Below are 17,526 nucleotides of genomic sequence, written 5' to 3'. Positions count from 1 at the left end.
AAAATCATAACTGTCAAAAACAGTCACTTTTTTCAGTGCCATTGTAACTTTGAATAGTCACTAAACAAATTGTTGTAAGTTTGGGATCCTGTAGCCGCCACATGATATACCAAACAGCTGCTTTAAAGAACTGCAAACAGGTGTTATATTTCTGCCTACCTATAATTCAAAGCATTTGGGGAGAAATGAATCCAAAGCACAGCAACACCCTAATGAATATTTCTGCAACACTGTGTTTAGGAATTGCAAATGAGAGCTGGAAGATTAAGTTAAGATTATTTTCAATCACAAAATGCCATTGACTGATTTTGGTTAAGAGATAGCAATGAGGTAAATTGATAGCCCAATTTATCTCATAAACTGTTATGAAAATGAAGCAGGAAGGAAAACTGAACATTATGTTGAGAACCTGGGAAAAAAACCTATATAAATTACAAATAGCCATGTAAAGTTTGGCAAGAGAGTGCATACTTTGTGATAAAATATTAACAGGCTGAGCAAGTTATGCTTTTATTTGGGATATAGAATAGGCGTGAGAGGATTGTCACACTTTCAAAGAATCTGGTACCTATAAATTATGTAAGCAACACAGATGCAGGCCAGCCTGTCTTCTCAGAATAGAGGTGCTCCTTCTTCTCTTCTTGAAAATGCAAGATAAAGCAAGCAAGAAATCAATTTATCTGAATTGCCTAGAGCAGGGGTGTCCAAACTTGGGAACTTTAAGACTTGTGGAAGTCCACAAGTCTTAAAGTTCCCAAGTTTGGACACCCCTGGCCTAGAGAGAGAAGCAAAAGTACTTTCTGTAATTATTGTGCTATTGCTTTGAACCATTTTCCCAATAAATCTTCCTAATCAGAGTTTGTTCTTCTCCAGTCTTAATCACTACTTGTTTTATATAATGATGGATAGGTGCTAGCCTAGAAACCAGGAGTTCTAGTCCTGCCTTAAGGCATGAAAGCTGACTGGGTGACTTTAGATCAGTCATTCTCTTTCAGACCAATCTATCTGACAAGAGCTGCTGTGGGGAAAATAGGAGGATAATATACGTATGTTCGCTGCTTTGGGTTACTTATAAAGTAATAAAAGTGGGATAAAAATCTAATAAACATAACGTTTTGACAATTATGCCTTTTTCTCAACTAGCATTCAGTGGAATTTATGCATTTATGACAAGATCCATGTGTGTGTGTGTCAGTTGAAGTATCAAAACAAAATCCTCTATTTTTAAAGAACCCACATATACTGTTCAACCAAATGTATGTTAATATGTACAATTCTCTGAATAGAAGGGATGTGAAGATGTTGTAGAACAGAATATCAACTATCCAACTATACAATAGTATAGCATATAAAAGGATATTATATGAAAGACCAAAACCAGCTCTGATGTCAAGAGTAACTGGTTCAAAGGAAACAAAGCTTCCAACACAGGATCGAGAAATAAGATACCCTCTAAGCTCTTATGCAGAGATGGACTAACTGAAAAGTATACAGACCCACATTCTTTCAGTAAGAATAGGGTGATTGATACAGGCTGTCTTGTATAGTAACCTGAATTTGCTTTGTAATTATATTTAGAGCAGCCACTCTTCAGTATTATAGATGATAGCAGAGTGTGTGGGCAGAACTGTTCTATGGATTCAATTTTCATTCTCATTTTAACTGACATTAAATATCACATTGTTTGCTGTTTTAGTTACCTTCTGTTCTTTTCATTCATAAAGGTCTTCCTACCTTTCTCTTCCCTCATTCCCTCCCAAGTTTCTTCAAAGCAGCTGGAAGCATTTGGAAGTAATTAGACCTGAAGGGAAATGTTGGCCAATCGAGGAGACAAGTGCTAGGAATCCTTAGTGCCCCTTCCAGCCACTTTGAAGTTCATTCAGATGGTACAATGCTGTTTTCTTTGTTAAAAAAGCTTAGAGGGAACTGGGCCATATCAACCCCTCTGAATGAAAAGCTGGTTAGTCTGACTGGTGTCTGAACAGTGGATAGAGGTGGTTCAAATGGAGATTGCACAGCCATTTTAAAGATATGTCCTTACAGAAAAGTCACACATCCCTCATTCGCCTAATGTGAACCCCGTTTGATCATCTTTCAAACAAAAAGGCAGGCACAATTTTTTAAAAAACACCTCTGGGTGATGTGGATCATTTATTTCTAAGAAGAATGTACTGCTTCCTTCAGTGACATGCCAACCCAGGAGAAGGATTAGGATCTTTTGAGCATTACAGCACAGATGTTAAGGTATTAGTCTAGCTTTGTAGCTAATTACAGGGGTGCATCTTTTCTATCTGCCCATTCCCGTCATGAATAAATATAGCAGCTCTTGAATGTAAGTACTGTTGTCATGTGAAAATATGTATGTGCAGTAATTTGTAAGCAGAGCTATACAAAATGTTCCACATTCCAAATGAATGCTTTGAAATTCTGAGCTGGGGGGGGGACCCCAGTGGTCTGAAGTTTTGTTCTCTACTGAGAACAAAACAGGGCACTTTGTTTCAGCATTTTTAGCATGTACTGCCATCTCACAATTGAAGGAACTGGTTTTTTTAAATAAGCCAGCCAGAGGCTTAAAGTGCATTAGTCAATAAAAAAGGAGCAACTTGCCACTATTGGAAGGCAGGAGAAGGTATAATAAATAAATCAGCTAAGTTTATGTTCAATTATTGAAACTTAATTTTTCTTTAAAGGCTTGCTTGCCTGTTCACTGGGGTTTGAATTCATTCTTATTAGGAAGTTAGAATCCTATATTGGAATACAGTGATAATATTGACATGCTGTGTTATCTTTTGAGGTAGACTATTAAATGCAAACGCTGCATTATATAGAGGATAACTGACAGGATATTGATATCAATAGCAACAGCAATAGCACTTAAGACTTAATAATATTGCCCCATAGTATTTTACAGCACTCTCTGGTTGGTTTATAATGTCAGCATATTTCCCCCAACAATCTGGATCCTCATTTTACCCACCTCAGAAGGATAGAGGGCTGAGTCAACTTTGAGCGAGTCAGGATCAAACTTTAGACTGCGGGCAGAGTTTGTCTGCAATACTGCATTCTTAACCACTGCACCACCACGGCTCCTAATCAAATGCTGTATTGAAGTGAATCTGTCTTTAGTTGGGGTTACTTGTGTAGCTAAATATAGCATTAGCTATAAAGAGCTCACAAACTATTATACTGTAGTAGTATGGCTTCCCCATTTTACCTGTGTTTATGGCTTTATGGCATAAAATACTTTTTTATAAAATACCTACTACTTTTTTTGGCAGAACACTCAATATTTTAAATGTTCTCCTAGGAATATGGGGCATTCAAATTTGACATGGAGCCATTTGGTTCAAGGGAAGCGTTTTGTGGAGTTCTTGGTACTTATTGAGCTTGGTTGATTCCTTGCAGAAATTTTGTTACTCAACTACAAAACAAAACATTTTCAGTACTAGAAGGGAGTTTGGTGCCCAATAGTATTTATATACAGGAATTTCCCTGTCAGAATCAGTTGGAACGTTGTTTTCTCCTTGATGGTTTCTTGATTAACTTGAAACTATATTGTGAAATAAAGTTTTCATCCTGTCTTCTGAATGCTAGTTGGTATTCATGGATGTGCTCTGCTAATTTTATGTCTGTCTGCCCTATATCGTGTCTGTTGCAGTCTTTACAGATGACTCCGTTTTTCTTCTTGGGTTACTGGATCTTTTGGTCTACTTTATTTTGGAGGGCTTTAACTGGTTTGTGATGCCACGTGGTATAATAGTCTTTACCTGTTTCTGAGATGTTTTTGAGGTACAGTAGTACTACCATTTTTATAGCTTGTGTTGATTGTAATGAGGGGTTAAGTGGTCATGAACTTTCTGATAAAGCTACATGAGTATCCATTTTGTCGGAAGATACTGTCTGGGCCACGGGTGTCAAACACGCATCACGTTGCCATCATGTGACATTTTGCAATGTTTTTCCCCTTCACAGAGCTGAGATGGGCCTGGCCTGCATGTAACGCATCTGGCCCGCCGGCCGCCAGTTTGACACCCTGGTCTAGACAGTCTTATTTTCTTTTTTCTAGTGTTTTGAGTTGTTGCAGTACATTTGTGCTTGCCTGAATTATGTTCCTTACACAGTTCCTCTTGTGGAAGTTTGGGTTGTTACTTTAGTAGTGGAGCACTTGGTTAGCATGGGTGGTTTTTTTGATAGACTTATGTTTCTAATTTGCTGCCATTTCTCTTTTGATGAGGCTATCCAGGAAGGACGGTTTGTTGTTTTCTTCTTCCCTTGTGCATTTTATTCCTTTGAAGATGTAGTCTATTGTTTCATGAGTTTTCTCTAGTTGTTTTCTTTTTTAATAGGGCAAAAGTGTCTTCCACATACCAGATCCATATTTTGGGGGGTATGCACGGGAGTGATGTGGTTTCTATGTACTGCATTACAGTCTGAACGTGGTTCTGAGACTGGTGATCCTATGGGTGCTTCTCTGTTTTATTGGTATATGTGTACATCAAATTGAAAGTGAGTCAGAGGTTGATGAGACAGAGATTGATGCGGTCCACAATTATGAGTATTTTGAAGTTAGTGTATTTGGTTGTATAGGCTACCTTGGGTAATACTGCTGCCATGGATTCTTTCACTAGATCTGGGTCTATGCATGTAAACATTGAATGAAACAATGATCTTTTCTTCTATTATTAGGTGTTTGATTTTTCTGAAAGCACTTAATGGAATATGTCCAAGGTTTCTTGTAAGTCCTTTAGCTATGTTCTCTGTTGGTTTCCCTTCTAACAATGCAATCGAACCAAGAAGTATGTTGGGCTTGTATGTTTTTAGATGTTGATAGAAGTTTTTAGGTGTTCATCTCTGACTATTCCTTTTTTTTGTTATTTGACCTTTCCTAGTTATTTTGTTAAAAATTCTCCAGATCTGGTTGTCTAATTTCTGCATTAGGCTGGTGTTTACTAGGATGTAGGTTTCTTTGTCTTCTAGTCATTCTTTGTCTGCTGGTAGAAGGATGATAGTTTGGTCCTTTTTAGGTTTTTGAAGCCTGCTCTGTCTTCTGCTTTGAGATGGTTGTGATTTTGTGTTCTAGTGGTGTGTGGTATGATTGTCTCCCTTATGTTTTCTTGACTCTTTGTGGCACATCCTGTGGTTTTAAATGCTATTTCTAAGGCTGCAAAGAATTCTAACTGAATAGCATTATTTATGTTATAACTGGAAGCTTTCTGTAGGAGATTTTGTTTTGTGTTATATGTACACCCCCCTCCCCCAAGGAGCTATTCAGGGCTTCTTAACTTTTATAGGGGTTATATAAAATTCAGCCAAGGGTTAGAGAAGAATAATACTCATCTGATTCAGTACTACTGATACAATACTAGTATCAGCTATCGGATACTAGATCTAGCTACCTCTCTACTGTAAATATGCCTTGCAGTTTAAAGCAGTTTGCTTGTATATGACCAATAAGTCTTACATTATTTACTACCTGGGTGCTCCTAGTCAGCAAATGTATCTCACTTTTCATTAACAGAAAGAATGATTCAGAAGACCAAATGTATGCAGAGGTCAGACCTGAAGTCCTTAAACCCTTATTAGATCAACCAAACTAATATATTACCAAATCAAAGAGCAACATCTCCTTCTCTACTAATTTTTACAATATTTAACCTTGCACAAAATATAGAAAAGAACAATAAAGAATCTGATAAGGAAAGGTATAAACCCTTTAAGTATGTCGACAGCAAATATATCTTTATATTGTTGTAATAATATCTAACATTTTTACATTTTAAGCAAGGAATATAGTAAAGCCTTAATATAATAGACTGTGCTTAGCATGACAGATTTTGTCCACTTTATGCTGCATATAAATAAAATCTCATTTCCACTTTATGCACCTAATCATAGTAATTAAGGCATCAGGCTAGAAGCTAGGATAATGTGAATTCTAGTCCTGTGTGAGAAAAAAAGCCAGCTGGGTGACCTTGGGCCAGTCACTCTCTCTTAGCCCAACTCATCTCACAGGTTCTTGTGGGGAATTTAGGAGAGAAAATAGTATTGTGTGTGTTTGTGGCCCTGAGTTATTTATAAAAATAATAAAGGTAGGATATAAATAAAACCTAAAATTCATTTACTGTAATTAGCTGTCTATCCTAGTACTGCAATTATCAAACAGAATCATATATATCCTTTGTTTACTTGAATTAACCCCCTGATTTTTTTTCTAAAACATTTAAGAAGCAGATTGTGCTCATCAAGCAGAGAATCTTATATGGTCAAAGCTTCTCTGGTCCATTCATTTTAAGTACCATTTCTACATCCTAGCAGTCCCCAATAGATCCATTTATCAGTTTCCTTAAAGCATGTCCCTTCATGGAAAGGTAAATATCTTCAAATCCAACTTGATCCCTGGAATGTACCTAGGAGAAACTGTGGGAGCCAGACAGAGGAAGAGATCGCCGACCATGAGAAGAGGCAGTGTACCAAGGTGGCGGCAGCTATGAGAAGGAAGTATTTCAGAGACCCCACTTTAAACCGACTTGTTTAATTCTGCCTAGGACCAACCTTGACTATTTTAAAGATTATGTTTTTTGTGATTAGCACTAAAGGTGCCTTTCTAAAATCCTATTTCTTGAGTTTGCCCGCCATGTACAGCTTGACAGTACTTGATATTCCCATACAATTTTCTTACCAGCAGTACAGAAGTGATTTGATTTCTCTCCTTTTCCAGGGTCTATAGACTTAAGAGTCTTGTGGTCTTCCATCCAAGCATGACCCAGGTCTGACTCGATTTATCACTTTCAAAATCAGCCAAAGTTACTTCACAATTACCACCCGCTTTAGATTCTCATTGAGTACCATGTTGTTGAAATTCTCAGCATCCACACAAAAAAGATGGCAAATGGTTTTGCCTGAATTTCTGTCCCTACTCCATTTATGTGATCTGAAGTCACAGAAAGCCTGTGCTTTCTCTTGCTTTACGACACCATCCAAATATGCATTGTGTAGGTCAATGATGTTGCAGAACGCAGGCAACAATTCATTCCCAATTTAACAGAACTGGCAAATGGAAACAGCATTCAACTTTATTCTGAAAAATCATTTGTAGGTCATATATTTTAGCTTGTTATTGGAAGCAGAAAATAGTAATTAAATGTTGCTTCTCAACCAAGCAAAGCTTCTTTCAGCAGCAGGTATTACCACTTCTTCATCTCTTCCCACCTGAAATGCAAACATAAGGCAACAATAGCAAATGAGTTTCATGAACTTTTCCAAAGAAATAGATTTTCAAACTAAAATCCAGATAGCGTATTAGCATACTGAAGAACATGGATCATATACATTTCACATTCTAAAGTGACTGGGGAGAGATCAGTTTGGATTCAATGAGGGTCAACACTTGGGAATAACTTCACACAAAGTGGAGGAGTTTTGGGTGAAGACAGATTTGCATCTCTCTTTTCGGAGGGAAAAAAAAGTACATATCTTGCTATTACATGTAAGGTAGTACCTGGCAGCTTCAGCCACTTTGGCACTTTTCCAGTTGGGGCCCTCCTTATTTGTGGCTGTGGTGTTTCAAGATTTGCTGATTCTGAATGCTCTGCTACTATATTTTGGTTAGCCTCGTTTGATATAAGTGAGGAGCTAGGAGCAGATTCCAAATGTTGAGCTGTATGATCTACCAATTTAGACAGCCGCCTGGAAGAAAAGATAAATATTAGATTTTCATGTTGGTTCTTCTCCATATGTAAGTACAATAAATTACATGATGAACTAAATGCAAGAGGCAAAGGTGCAGATTTTCTTTCAATCTCCGTGGAGTTTGCAAATAAGTTGTCCTTTCATCATCCAGATGGAATTGAGATAGATGTAAGATATAACATGTCTATACTCTGCCAACTGATAAATTCCGATCTTTGAAATAAATTATTCACAATTTCTACTTACTTAGCTACTAAGATGTCAGCTTCAGAAGGGGACACAGCAGATTCCAGCAGATCCAACCTCAAATAGTGATCTGTAAAAATGAACAATTTGAAATGGTCCGTCTTGTTTAAAATTTTGGAATACCTTTTGGAAGATAGGAGTTCTGGAATTTTATTAAATTTGATCAATTTAAGAAAACATACAAAAGTGTAAATGGAGAACTAGCAAAACCCTATGAGACATAAAAAGATATAAAAAGAGACAAGGCAAAGAGAAATGTGGGAGTACAGAATAAAGTAGAAACTTCTAAGCTGACGGTATTTGCTAGTTTTCTGCTAGTTTTGATAGATTCATTTAAAAAATAGAAAAAATAATGGGAAATTAAAAGATTTGTTATGCTAGTAGGTATTAAGATTAATAATCAGGAGATCAAGATGTTAACAACAATTAGGAAAACAAATGTTCAAATAGAACTGATAGAGAAAACTGGCTTTAAAATGAAGAAAAAAGTAAAAACAAATTGAATGTTTTGCCTAGAATTTTGTTTTTGTTTCAGATAATACTTGTTTTTAAAATTGATGTACCGTGTAAAAATGGTAAAAAGATATACATAAGTTTGTTTAACAAGAGAAAAAAACATGATTTAAATATAAGATATTACAAATACAAAGGAAAGAGAACAACTGGATAACACTTTTAGCATGTTTTTTGTTTGGATGACTTTTAGAGTTAGAAGGAGATTACCTGAGATTTGGATGACATGGATACTTGTGGTAATAAAGTCAATGTAGATTTCATTATGTTAGACATGCCATATTGAGAATACGGAATAGTTAAAAATCCAAGCTATGCCCCAAACCACCTTTAGTGCTCTTAACACATGAAGCATTTTATAGATAAGAAATAACAGGTATAGGTTAACATATCATGGGATACTAGAATATTACCAAGTGGGATTTTAAATAAAATCAAGAGAACAAGGAGACAAGGAGGCTTAGCTGACAATGATTTTATTGCTTACCTTTACCAGAAAAATTAAAAGTAATAAAATAATTCATGTTATTAAACAATGTAAGACAGAATTTGAAATTAAATGTATGCAAATGATGAACATATAATTGCTAAAATGTATTTTTTTTAAAAAATTGAAGAAGGACAAGCGGAAGATTAAATGATAAAATGGGCTAAAAATTTTGGACATAATATACTGATGGAACAGTGGGAAAATATGTGGTTAAAAGATTAAAAATTACATTATGTCATAATCTTAAAGAGAACTTTTATAAAATTATATTGTTGGTATATTTAATTAGAATATATAAAGGTACTTCAAATTTATGTTGGAAACAATTAAATGGTCATTTTATCATGCTTGATGGGCATCTAAAAACACCAGAAAACAGTTTCAAACGCATATAGTGACTGATAGGATTTTAAAGATGAATGTTCAACTGAAATCAGAACATTTCATCCCAGGACTTAGAAAAGATACTGTTGAAAATGAGCTATGGAATACCATTCATTCATTCATTCGTTCGTTCGTTCATTCATTCATTCATTCATTCATTCAATCAATCTCTATAGTCATCCAACTGACTCAATGACTCTGGGCAGCTTACAATTCAAACAGAAAAAAATATATTACAATTAAAAATACTAAAACATTTCTACAATGGAGAAAAGGCTAGCAAAGATGACAGAACTTGCTAAGATGGCTAAATTATCTAACGAAATGTTTGATTAGAGACAAGATAGTATACTTATTAGTTACAAGAAACCTCTTCTAGACTTTTTCTGTAACAAAGAAAAAATGAACTTGTGATTTATGGTTTTGATTACACTGATAGACTAAGAAGAGTCATGATGTCACCCTAGAGAGAGAGGTTGAAGTATAATTGTACTTATAATTGCTGTGAATAAGATCAGAAGCCACTTCTTTTTATCTTCTTTCTATGTTCTTTTTCCTACTTTCTTCCCATTTTTTGTACTGTTAGCATTTTCTTTTATTTCTCCCTTTCTCTTTCTTTTTTATCAATCTACTGTATTTTGTACTAGTTCTTACTATATTGTTGAAACTTTTATTGAGAGAGAGGGAGGGAGAGGAGGAAGGAGGGAGGGAGAGGGAGGGGGGTCTGTGGACCTCTTGCAGATACTCCCTGGATACTCAATTCTGTCTCAATTTTTTTTAAAGTTCCTAGAATAAAGGGACAGGGGAGGGATTGAAATGTTGCACTCCTTTCTCAATGGCAATCATTTTGTAACCACGTTCACTAAAACTGAGCTGCAGAGGATGTAACTAAAGGATGCTTTCACAGATGTCAGTTTATACCACTAACAACCAAAGGGTATTTTTTGCCTTGCTTCTGAATATAACTTTTCTGTAAAAGTGCAGGTAGTCCTCAACTTATGATCACAACTGAGCCTAACATTTCTGTTGTTAAGTGAGACATTTGTTAAATGAATGTTGCCCCATTTTACGACTTACCTTGCCATGTTTGTTAAGTGAATCACTGCAGTTGATAAGTTAGTAAACCAATTGTTAAGTGAATCTGGCTTGCCCATTGACTTGGCTTGTCAGAAGGTCACAAAAGAGGATCACGTGGGACACAGCAACCGTCATAAATATGAACCAGTTGCCAAGCATTTGAATTTTGATCACATGACCATGGGCATGCTGGAAAGGTCAAAACTGTAAAAAACGGCCATAAGTCATTTTTTTCAGTGCTGTTGTAATTTTGAATGGCCACTAAACGAACTGTTGTAAATCGAGGACTACCTGTATGACAGGATTCTCTCTCTCTCTCTCTCTCTCACACACACACACACAGTGAGAGAGGTTTGGACCCTTGCTAAAATTCCATGAGTTGGATAATGAATCATATTTGGACCTGTCCCTTATTATTTCACTTTCGAGACATTTCCCTTACTGATATTTTCACATTGAAGTGGCTACTCCAGCAGCTATCCAAAGAAACATACTCTGATTTAAAAGTCCATAGAAACTGATATGCTATACATTTATTAATACCTCTATAATCCAGTGGTAATTTTTTAAAAATCTGCATATCACAGAAAGATTTTCACAATTTATCTATGCAGCCTCTACTATGGAGGCACAACTACTCACCCTTGTGCACTTCAGATCCAAAATATACAATAGCAGCAGGGAAAAGGTTAGCCTGCAATAGGAGAGAAATCAGAGGATAAGAATAAACAGAAGAATTGCTGAAATTGTTCTTCTCCTATTAGTCTTGCAAGAATACATTCTCATGAAATTGCAATAATGTTAATCCTATCTATTTCTCTGAGGAATACCAGACTAAACTTTCATTAGAAAACAAAAAACCCTTTAAATATAGATGATCATAACATAATTCAACAGTATAACTCAAATATGTATTCATCCACAGATTTCTTAGTTACAGATCCTGAAAATAATTTTTACATTAACACTGTGAGTGGTATGTGGAAAATTCTCTTTTCCACCCCTGATTGTCATAAAAATTGTGTCTTGAAAAACCGATGCTTATCTATATATTATTTTATTCTTCTTTCCTATCATTTTTTTTTTCTTGTGCAACCTATTTTATACATTGTAAACTAGAGGCCAAGAACTAGTTTATGTTTGTCATTTGAAAATTGCTCTGTGAGCCTTGTGAGTAAAGATGAGGGTAAAAATGCTTTAAATAAATGATATGTTAACATTGAGGAGGTTACAGGTGAGAGGAACCTTCCTCAGTATTGGTTCCATTCTCAGAGGCAACTGTTCTTGCCAGTTTCCTATTGAACCCATCTAAGCGTTCTAGAAAAGATATTCAGAATTGTAATAGTCATTTTCTTCTTTTAATTATCTAACAAATGTATATACACCACAGTTGCAAGACTCTCAGTAGTTTACATTAAAATATATATATATACTAAATAGCATTTAATCTTCATTCTGAATAAAACGTGAGTACATTGGCATACTATTGTCTCTGCAGAGCTTGCTAATGTTACCATATCAGTAGAAATAGTTTTTAGGACAGATCTATCCATTAGATTACAAACTTGAGATTTTAAACTCGGTAACTAGGCAATGACCCTAACTGGCTATTTCTGCAGCAGAGAAGTTCCCTGTGTAGATCTGTTGGGTATAGAACTCTCACCTATTATATTCAAAATTATGATATAATCAACAAATGCATAGAAAATTATTACTATATAGATATTATGCATGATTTTACAGCTTTTGATAGATCTTCGCCAAAATCTACTGAGTAAAGAGCAAGAGAAGGGACAAGGGAAAGAATTTTTCATTAATTTTAAGGATATTAATTTCATAAAATGTTTACCTTAGGAAAGGGGTGTGTGTGTGTGTGTGTGTAAATTATTCTAAAATAAATACAGTTTAAGTTTCTTATAAATAATCTGAATTTATATCTGAGCAGCAAGATCATCACCAAACCCCCCACCACCACCACCAAGCTGTGAAACAATTATTTCTAAACTGCAAAAATTGGCAGCAGAATAAAATGTAATGAATATAAGCAGGATTTTTCCTTCTAACAAACTGCTATTAACACTAATAAAGAAAGGATTTTCAGATCTCTTATCTAATTACTAGAATGGTATAAACACACTGCTACTTTTGAAATGATTTCTGCTGTTATCTGGATACTGGAAAAATCCAAGTACAACAATTGATATTGAAAATAACAAACTTCAGTAATTACTTCACCATGAGATATTGACCAACGACATTAGGCTGTAAAGAATTCTAAAGAATTGTGTCTGCATGGCAGCTATATTCGTCTCTCCACCAGAGCATCAACCAGATATTATAGTGGCAAAAACAGTATTAGTCTTTTTAGAATATTTTTCTCTCCCAGACAGTGGGACACAAGGTTGGCTAACGTCACCAGAAGCCAGTCACAAAGGCGGCTCTTCGTAAACTTTTTAATTAAAAAAGGACCAGACACAGTTAAGAAACTCCAAGAAAACTCTTATAAAAGCTTTGATGTTTCGCTGTCTTCATCTGAAGGGATCCTACTATTTAGAGAATGGATTAAAGGAAAACAACAACAAAACCCTCCTCAGCTTCTTCGCACACACACTATCCTTTTCACGCCAGCCACAGAATTGGAAAATGAGGTTTTGTAGTGTGTTAGTGTTGGAATTTTTTAATAACCTCTTCTCTCTTTTTTTCTCTCCTGCCCAATTATCGTGATGAATAATTAACATTCTGAAGGAGATAACTAAGCGCAGCATCTCGGAGCTCAAAGCCCTTTAGTTCAAAGCCCTGCCCTTTTCAGTTTCTCCAGTTGCCGCCACTAAAACTTCCTTGTCAATCAAGCTCTGGGCACACACTTCAAAGCTTCAAGTGGGAACGGCCCCAAGGGGTCAGAGAAAATTCATGGCAGAGCCTGTGAGGGAAACACAAAGAAGAGGGAGAGAGCGGGCACGGAGGAACACAATCCAAGAATGAGACAGACACATGGCAGTACAAATGCTTATATCACACACGCACACGCACACACACACGCACACACACACACTCTGCTACCCTATTTTTACTCACAAGTTGACAAATAAGCCCAGCTTTAGCTTTCCAACTCCTCCCCCCCAACCAATTCCCAGCACTGGCAAGACATCAGACCAAAGCACTTTTAATTGGAAGAGACTTAAAGAAATGAGACAGCAGTTCAGGAGCACACAAATTTCAGCCGCCACCTCTTCCCACCCCCCACCCCAAAACATCTATTTTCTTTCCTAGAGTTTGGCTAATAAAAACTCTCTTCAGAGAGCTTGATCCATAGCTTGCTCTTTTTTTTTCCAGGCTAGGCACACAGCATGCTCATTTGGGCACCAATTGTCTCTTTGAATATGTTTTACTGCAACCCTCAAAGCACACTATGCCTAAAAAATTGTATGTGGCGTGTAAGATTTTGACCCAATCAAGTGCAGTCTAACAAAATGAAAATGTATGTGTTTCTGGGATAGTTTGAACCTCTTAGTATCTTTTCTTAGGTACAGGATTTGAATACATGTATCAATCCAACCAACCTAGGAATATACAGAGAAAACAACTTCTCTCCATGCCTTCTTTCCTCCCTAATCCACCTTGGCAAGACCCATCTTCAATTCTTTTTTTCTATAGCAATGCTTGATAGAATCATTTTACCATTTTCACTCTTATTTGCTTGAAATTTATTATATGAAAATGGATGTCAATTTCTTCATTGACAGAAACTTTCTCTAAGTTGTGAATCATTCCCTATTGCTTTTATAGTATGGATGCCTATAGCTTTTGAATATTTGGAACTGCTCCTTCCTTTTTATCAAGATAACACATTCACAATTCCTGCAGAGCTCCTGAAAAATCACATTTTCATCTAAATAGTTTTCAATTATTCAGCCGAAAGCTTCTAGACTTCATAAAAACTATTTTTCAAAATTAAACTCAGGTTAGAGGAGAAGCAGGGCCACCTATCAAAACAAAAACACGGAGAACGTAGATGCTACATAATGTAGGTATTTAACAATTCAGCCAAGTTGAGTACAATTTTCTATCCCACGTGGAAAACATGTAGCATTCTACAATTTTATTTAAACATTTGTGACTATTTGTTACACCATATGCTTGGGGTATCTTTGTATTGTCATCCCTTTGTATGCACATACACACATACACAGTTTACAAACTAAACAGATAAAAAGAGAAAAGCTGTGGGAGAAGACTTGTAAAATAAAAGATCAAAGAGACTGTCATTAAATGTAATAGATCTCTGCTATCACAACGTTTCAGCTTTAGTGCATCACTTTAATTCCAAGGCTTAAAAACACTAGCACAATAACAACCAAAAGAACTCCCTTGTTGGGTCAGACCTACAGCCCATCTCGGATAGGGTAGCATTCTCCTTCCAAGAGCTTTCAGACAGATGTTTCTGAAAGTTTGCAAACGTAACATGGAACTAATACTCTAAAAAAAAGATCTAGATATTGAGATTTAAGTGACTGGTCAGTGCATCAAAGTTGCATATTATTAACAATAATGTGCGCATTGAAAAATAATATGGGGATGGAATATGGCATGTGACAATAATTCTCTTGAAATTGTCAGGCCTTTTATTGTGTCTGATTTAGAAATAATGGGAAAAAATGGAAATATGTCAGCCTATGCAGCAAAGTGCCAAGCATACTAACATCTTTATTTACTATAAATTCACTAAATTTGAGGCACAAGGTTACATATAGCACCTGGAAAATGCAACTCCATATTTACAGGCACAGGCATCCTTACAAAACAGAAATGGTCAATGTCTGTGGTAACATATTGCTAGTTTTGGAAGAAGGTCAGAAAACAAGCAAATGGGTCGTAGAGACCATTTTAAGACAGCGGGAAGAGGAACTTAGTAGTTTGCCTTGGGGAGTGAGTTTTTGTCATTGGCTATGCTTCTGAGAGCCATTTTGTGAGACCATCTAATATAGTCACAAATTTGATTCATCGGGTCCAAATGATTGCCTATCCCTTGAACCATGTGTTAATGCTGCTAATTACCTTTTTTTGGAAAGGATGACACCCTAGCAATCATTGCCCAAAAGACAGTGCCCTATATTAGTGCAGTTTTGAACTACAGCTGAAAAGTCATCATCAGTGCTGAAAAATGGGATGCTCTGAGTAGTAACTAACTAAACAATGAAAGGAGTGCTATGGAAGAATACTAACTGGATATCCTACAGCAACAACGTGGATGTGTGCCCATCATTCTGGGAAAGAGTGTATCTCTGGAAAATGATCAAAGATAACATGTCCTTTGTTTCTGAGCACTTAAAATGAGTAACAAATGAACTGCAACAAGACACAGAAAAAATGTTATTTTACAAGGACAACACTTTGAGCCTTTCCTTCATGTAAAAGCCTAAGTATGGCTAAAAACTTTGAAGTTTTACCTATTCAATTTTTGGGGGGGAACAGGGGATAGAATTAAGGAAATAAAGTTGCAAAATATGCTTATCTGTTGAAATTATCCTTACATGACTTTATAATTATTAGAAATTCACTAACCCTTTGCCTTTGATGCCTTTGTACTTTCACAGTACATATTTCTCTTTTAATTAACAAACAATTGCCCTGTGCTTCCACAGCTGCCGATTGCCTCCACATCCGTAGCAGGTTATAGTATCTAAGTTGTCTACTTCTGAAGCCAGACTAAGATGTCTTTCAAGTGTAACAAATATACCTTCCCTACCAGGTAATTATCATCTCTTGATTCACATCAAGCTGCAAACAAGTATTACAAATTTATTTTGTGGCATCAGAAGTCACATTTCATCAGTTCAAATAAAAAGTTATGGAAAGCAGGCAGAAGCCCACATATCATACTTAGACAAACTTCATATTCACAGCACCTTGCGTAGTACTTAAGGTTTTTCTTTTTTTGTGTGTGTGGGGGGGTGTAGTTGGTTGAAACTATGTGTCTACATTTTCATGAATCATTTTTCATGGAAAAAATCCTCTTCCCCATCACTCCCTGTATTTGGACAGCTTCACTTTGATGTATTCTCCTGCCTATTGTCCAAGCTAGATCACCCTCCTACCCAACAGAAAAAGAAAAAGAAAAGATTTGCCAACTTTACGCAGAGAACACAAGACCAAATAGTGGCTGCTGTCTTTGGAGGGTTGGGGGAAGAGACTTGCAGCTGCCAAAAGAAGGAGCATTCTTTCCATGACACGAGTTGTAATGACTAGAGTGCCATGAGTCCACAGTTAGTTTGATGGGTAAAGATTAGTAAGTATATGAGTACATCAAAGGGGACATGCACATCAATGCAGAACTCTAAGCTAGTAGCATGACGTACCATATAATCCAGAACACCCTCCCCATCCCCAACCATTCACTGCACACTGAAACCAGCACTTGGAAAATTTAATTGGGGAGCTTGTGGATCAAAGCTCCTCTGACAAGAGGCAAAGAGCATCTCCGGAAGGGATATAAACATGAGAGCCACGGTCACAGGGACACTGCCTAAATGGCCTTGTCTTAGTACCTGAGAACAAAGCTTCCCAAGCTGAGAAGACCCTGATCAAACACAGAAGGCAGCTGGGAAAGGAAGACTTTTTTTTTAATCAGATAATGTCTAAAAGTTCAACTTCTACTCATCAGCCAGAGCGCTAGCTGTTTCACCAGAGTGCTAGCTGTTTTAATATTACAGTGGTACGCTACTATGGATTTAGTGTAAAACTTCAAACATCCTGAATCATTTCCTTGCTTTTATTCCTTGGTATAATTATTTCTGCAATCCAGATCCCCGCCCCACCTCCCCGGTCCCGCTAGGCTGCCCTACTGTGACAGCTGAATATGTTCCTGGGAGGAACGAGCGAAGAATGCTTGGAGGGTATGCCAAAGAGTACCTTCTCCTAGTCAAAGCTGCTCAGTTGAAGCTGACAATACATCTATATTGAGCAGCAGCAATATAGAAAGATAAGAGGAGGGAAATAATGACTTTAGCAATAATGGCAAGGCATTATATCATACCATGCAGGGCAGGACAATGGTAAATCATCCCTGAATTTTACTAAGAAAACTGCATGGACAAACAAGATAACGTAACTGATTAGATAATGCTGGA

The 17,526-nt window shown here is 36.5% G+C and overlaps 1 protein-coding gene across 2 annotated transcripts in view; it reads right to left on the bottom strand.

The window, feature by feature from the left end:
• Nucleotides 1–7,059: 7,059 nt before the first annotated feature.
• The window catches only part of ASPSCR1 (ASPSCR1 tether for SLC2A4, UBX domain containing), a 79,361-nt gene continuing 68,894 nt past the window's right edge, over nucleotides 7,060–17,526 (bottom strand). The window contains exons 13-16 of one of the 2 annotated variants that reach the window (XM_081938104.1): nucleotides 11,042–11,093; nucleotides 7,936–8,005; nucleotides 7,485–7,686; nucleotides 7,060–7,209 (exon numbers count right to left, since the gene is read on the bottom strand). In XM_081938104.1, the coding sequence (XP_081794230.1) occupies nucleotides 7,138–7,209; nucleotides 7,485–7,686; nucleotides 7,936–8,005; nucleotides 11,042–11,093 (396 nt within the window). In that variant the 3' untranslated portion in view covers nucleotides 7,060–7,137. The remainder of the gene's footprint in view (nucleotides 7,210–7,484; nucleotides 7,687–7,935; nucleotides 8,006–11,041; nucleotides 11,094–17,526) is intronic. The other variant, XM_081938103.1, reaches the window with a different exon arrangement.

Source organism: Natrix helvetica (assembly GCF_964273705.1).
Source record: "Natrix helvetica genome assembly, chromosome: 1".
Taxonomy (NCBI): domain Eukaryota; kingdom Metazoa; phylum Chordata; class Lepidosauria; order Squamata; family Natricidae; genus Natrix; species Natrix helvetica.
Note: the sequence above shows the minus strand (reverse complement) of the source record. Positions and strands in the feature narration are given on the sequence as shown.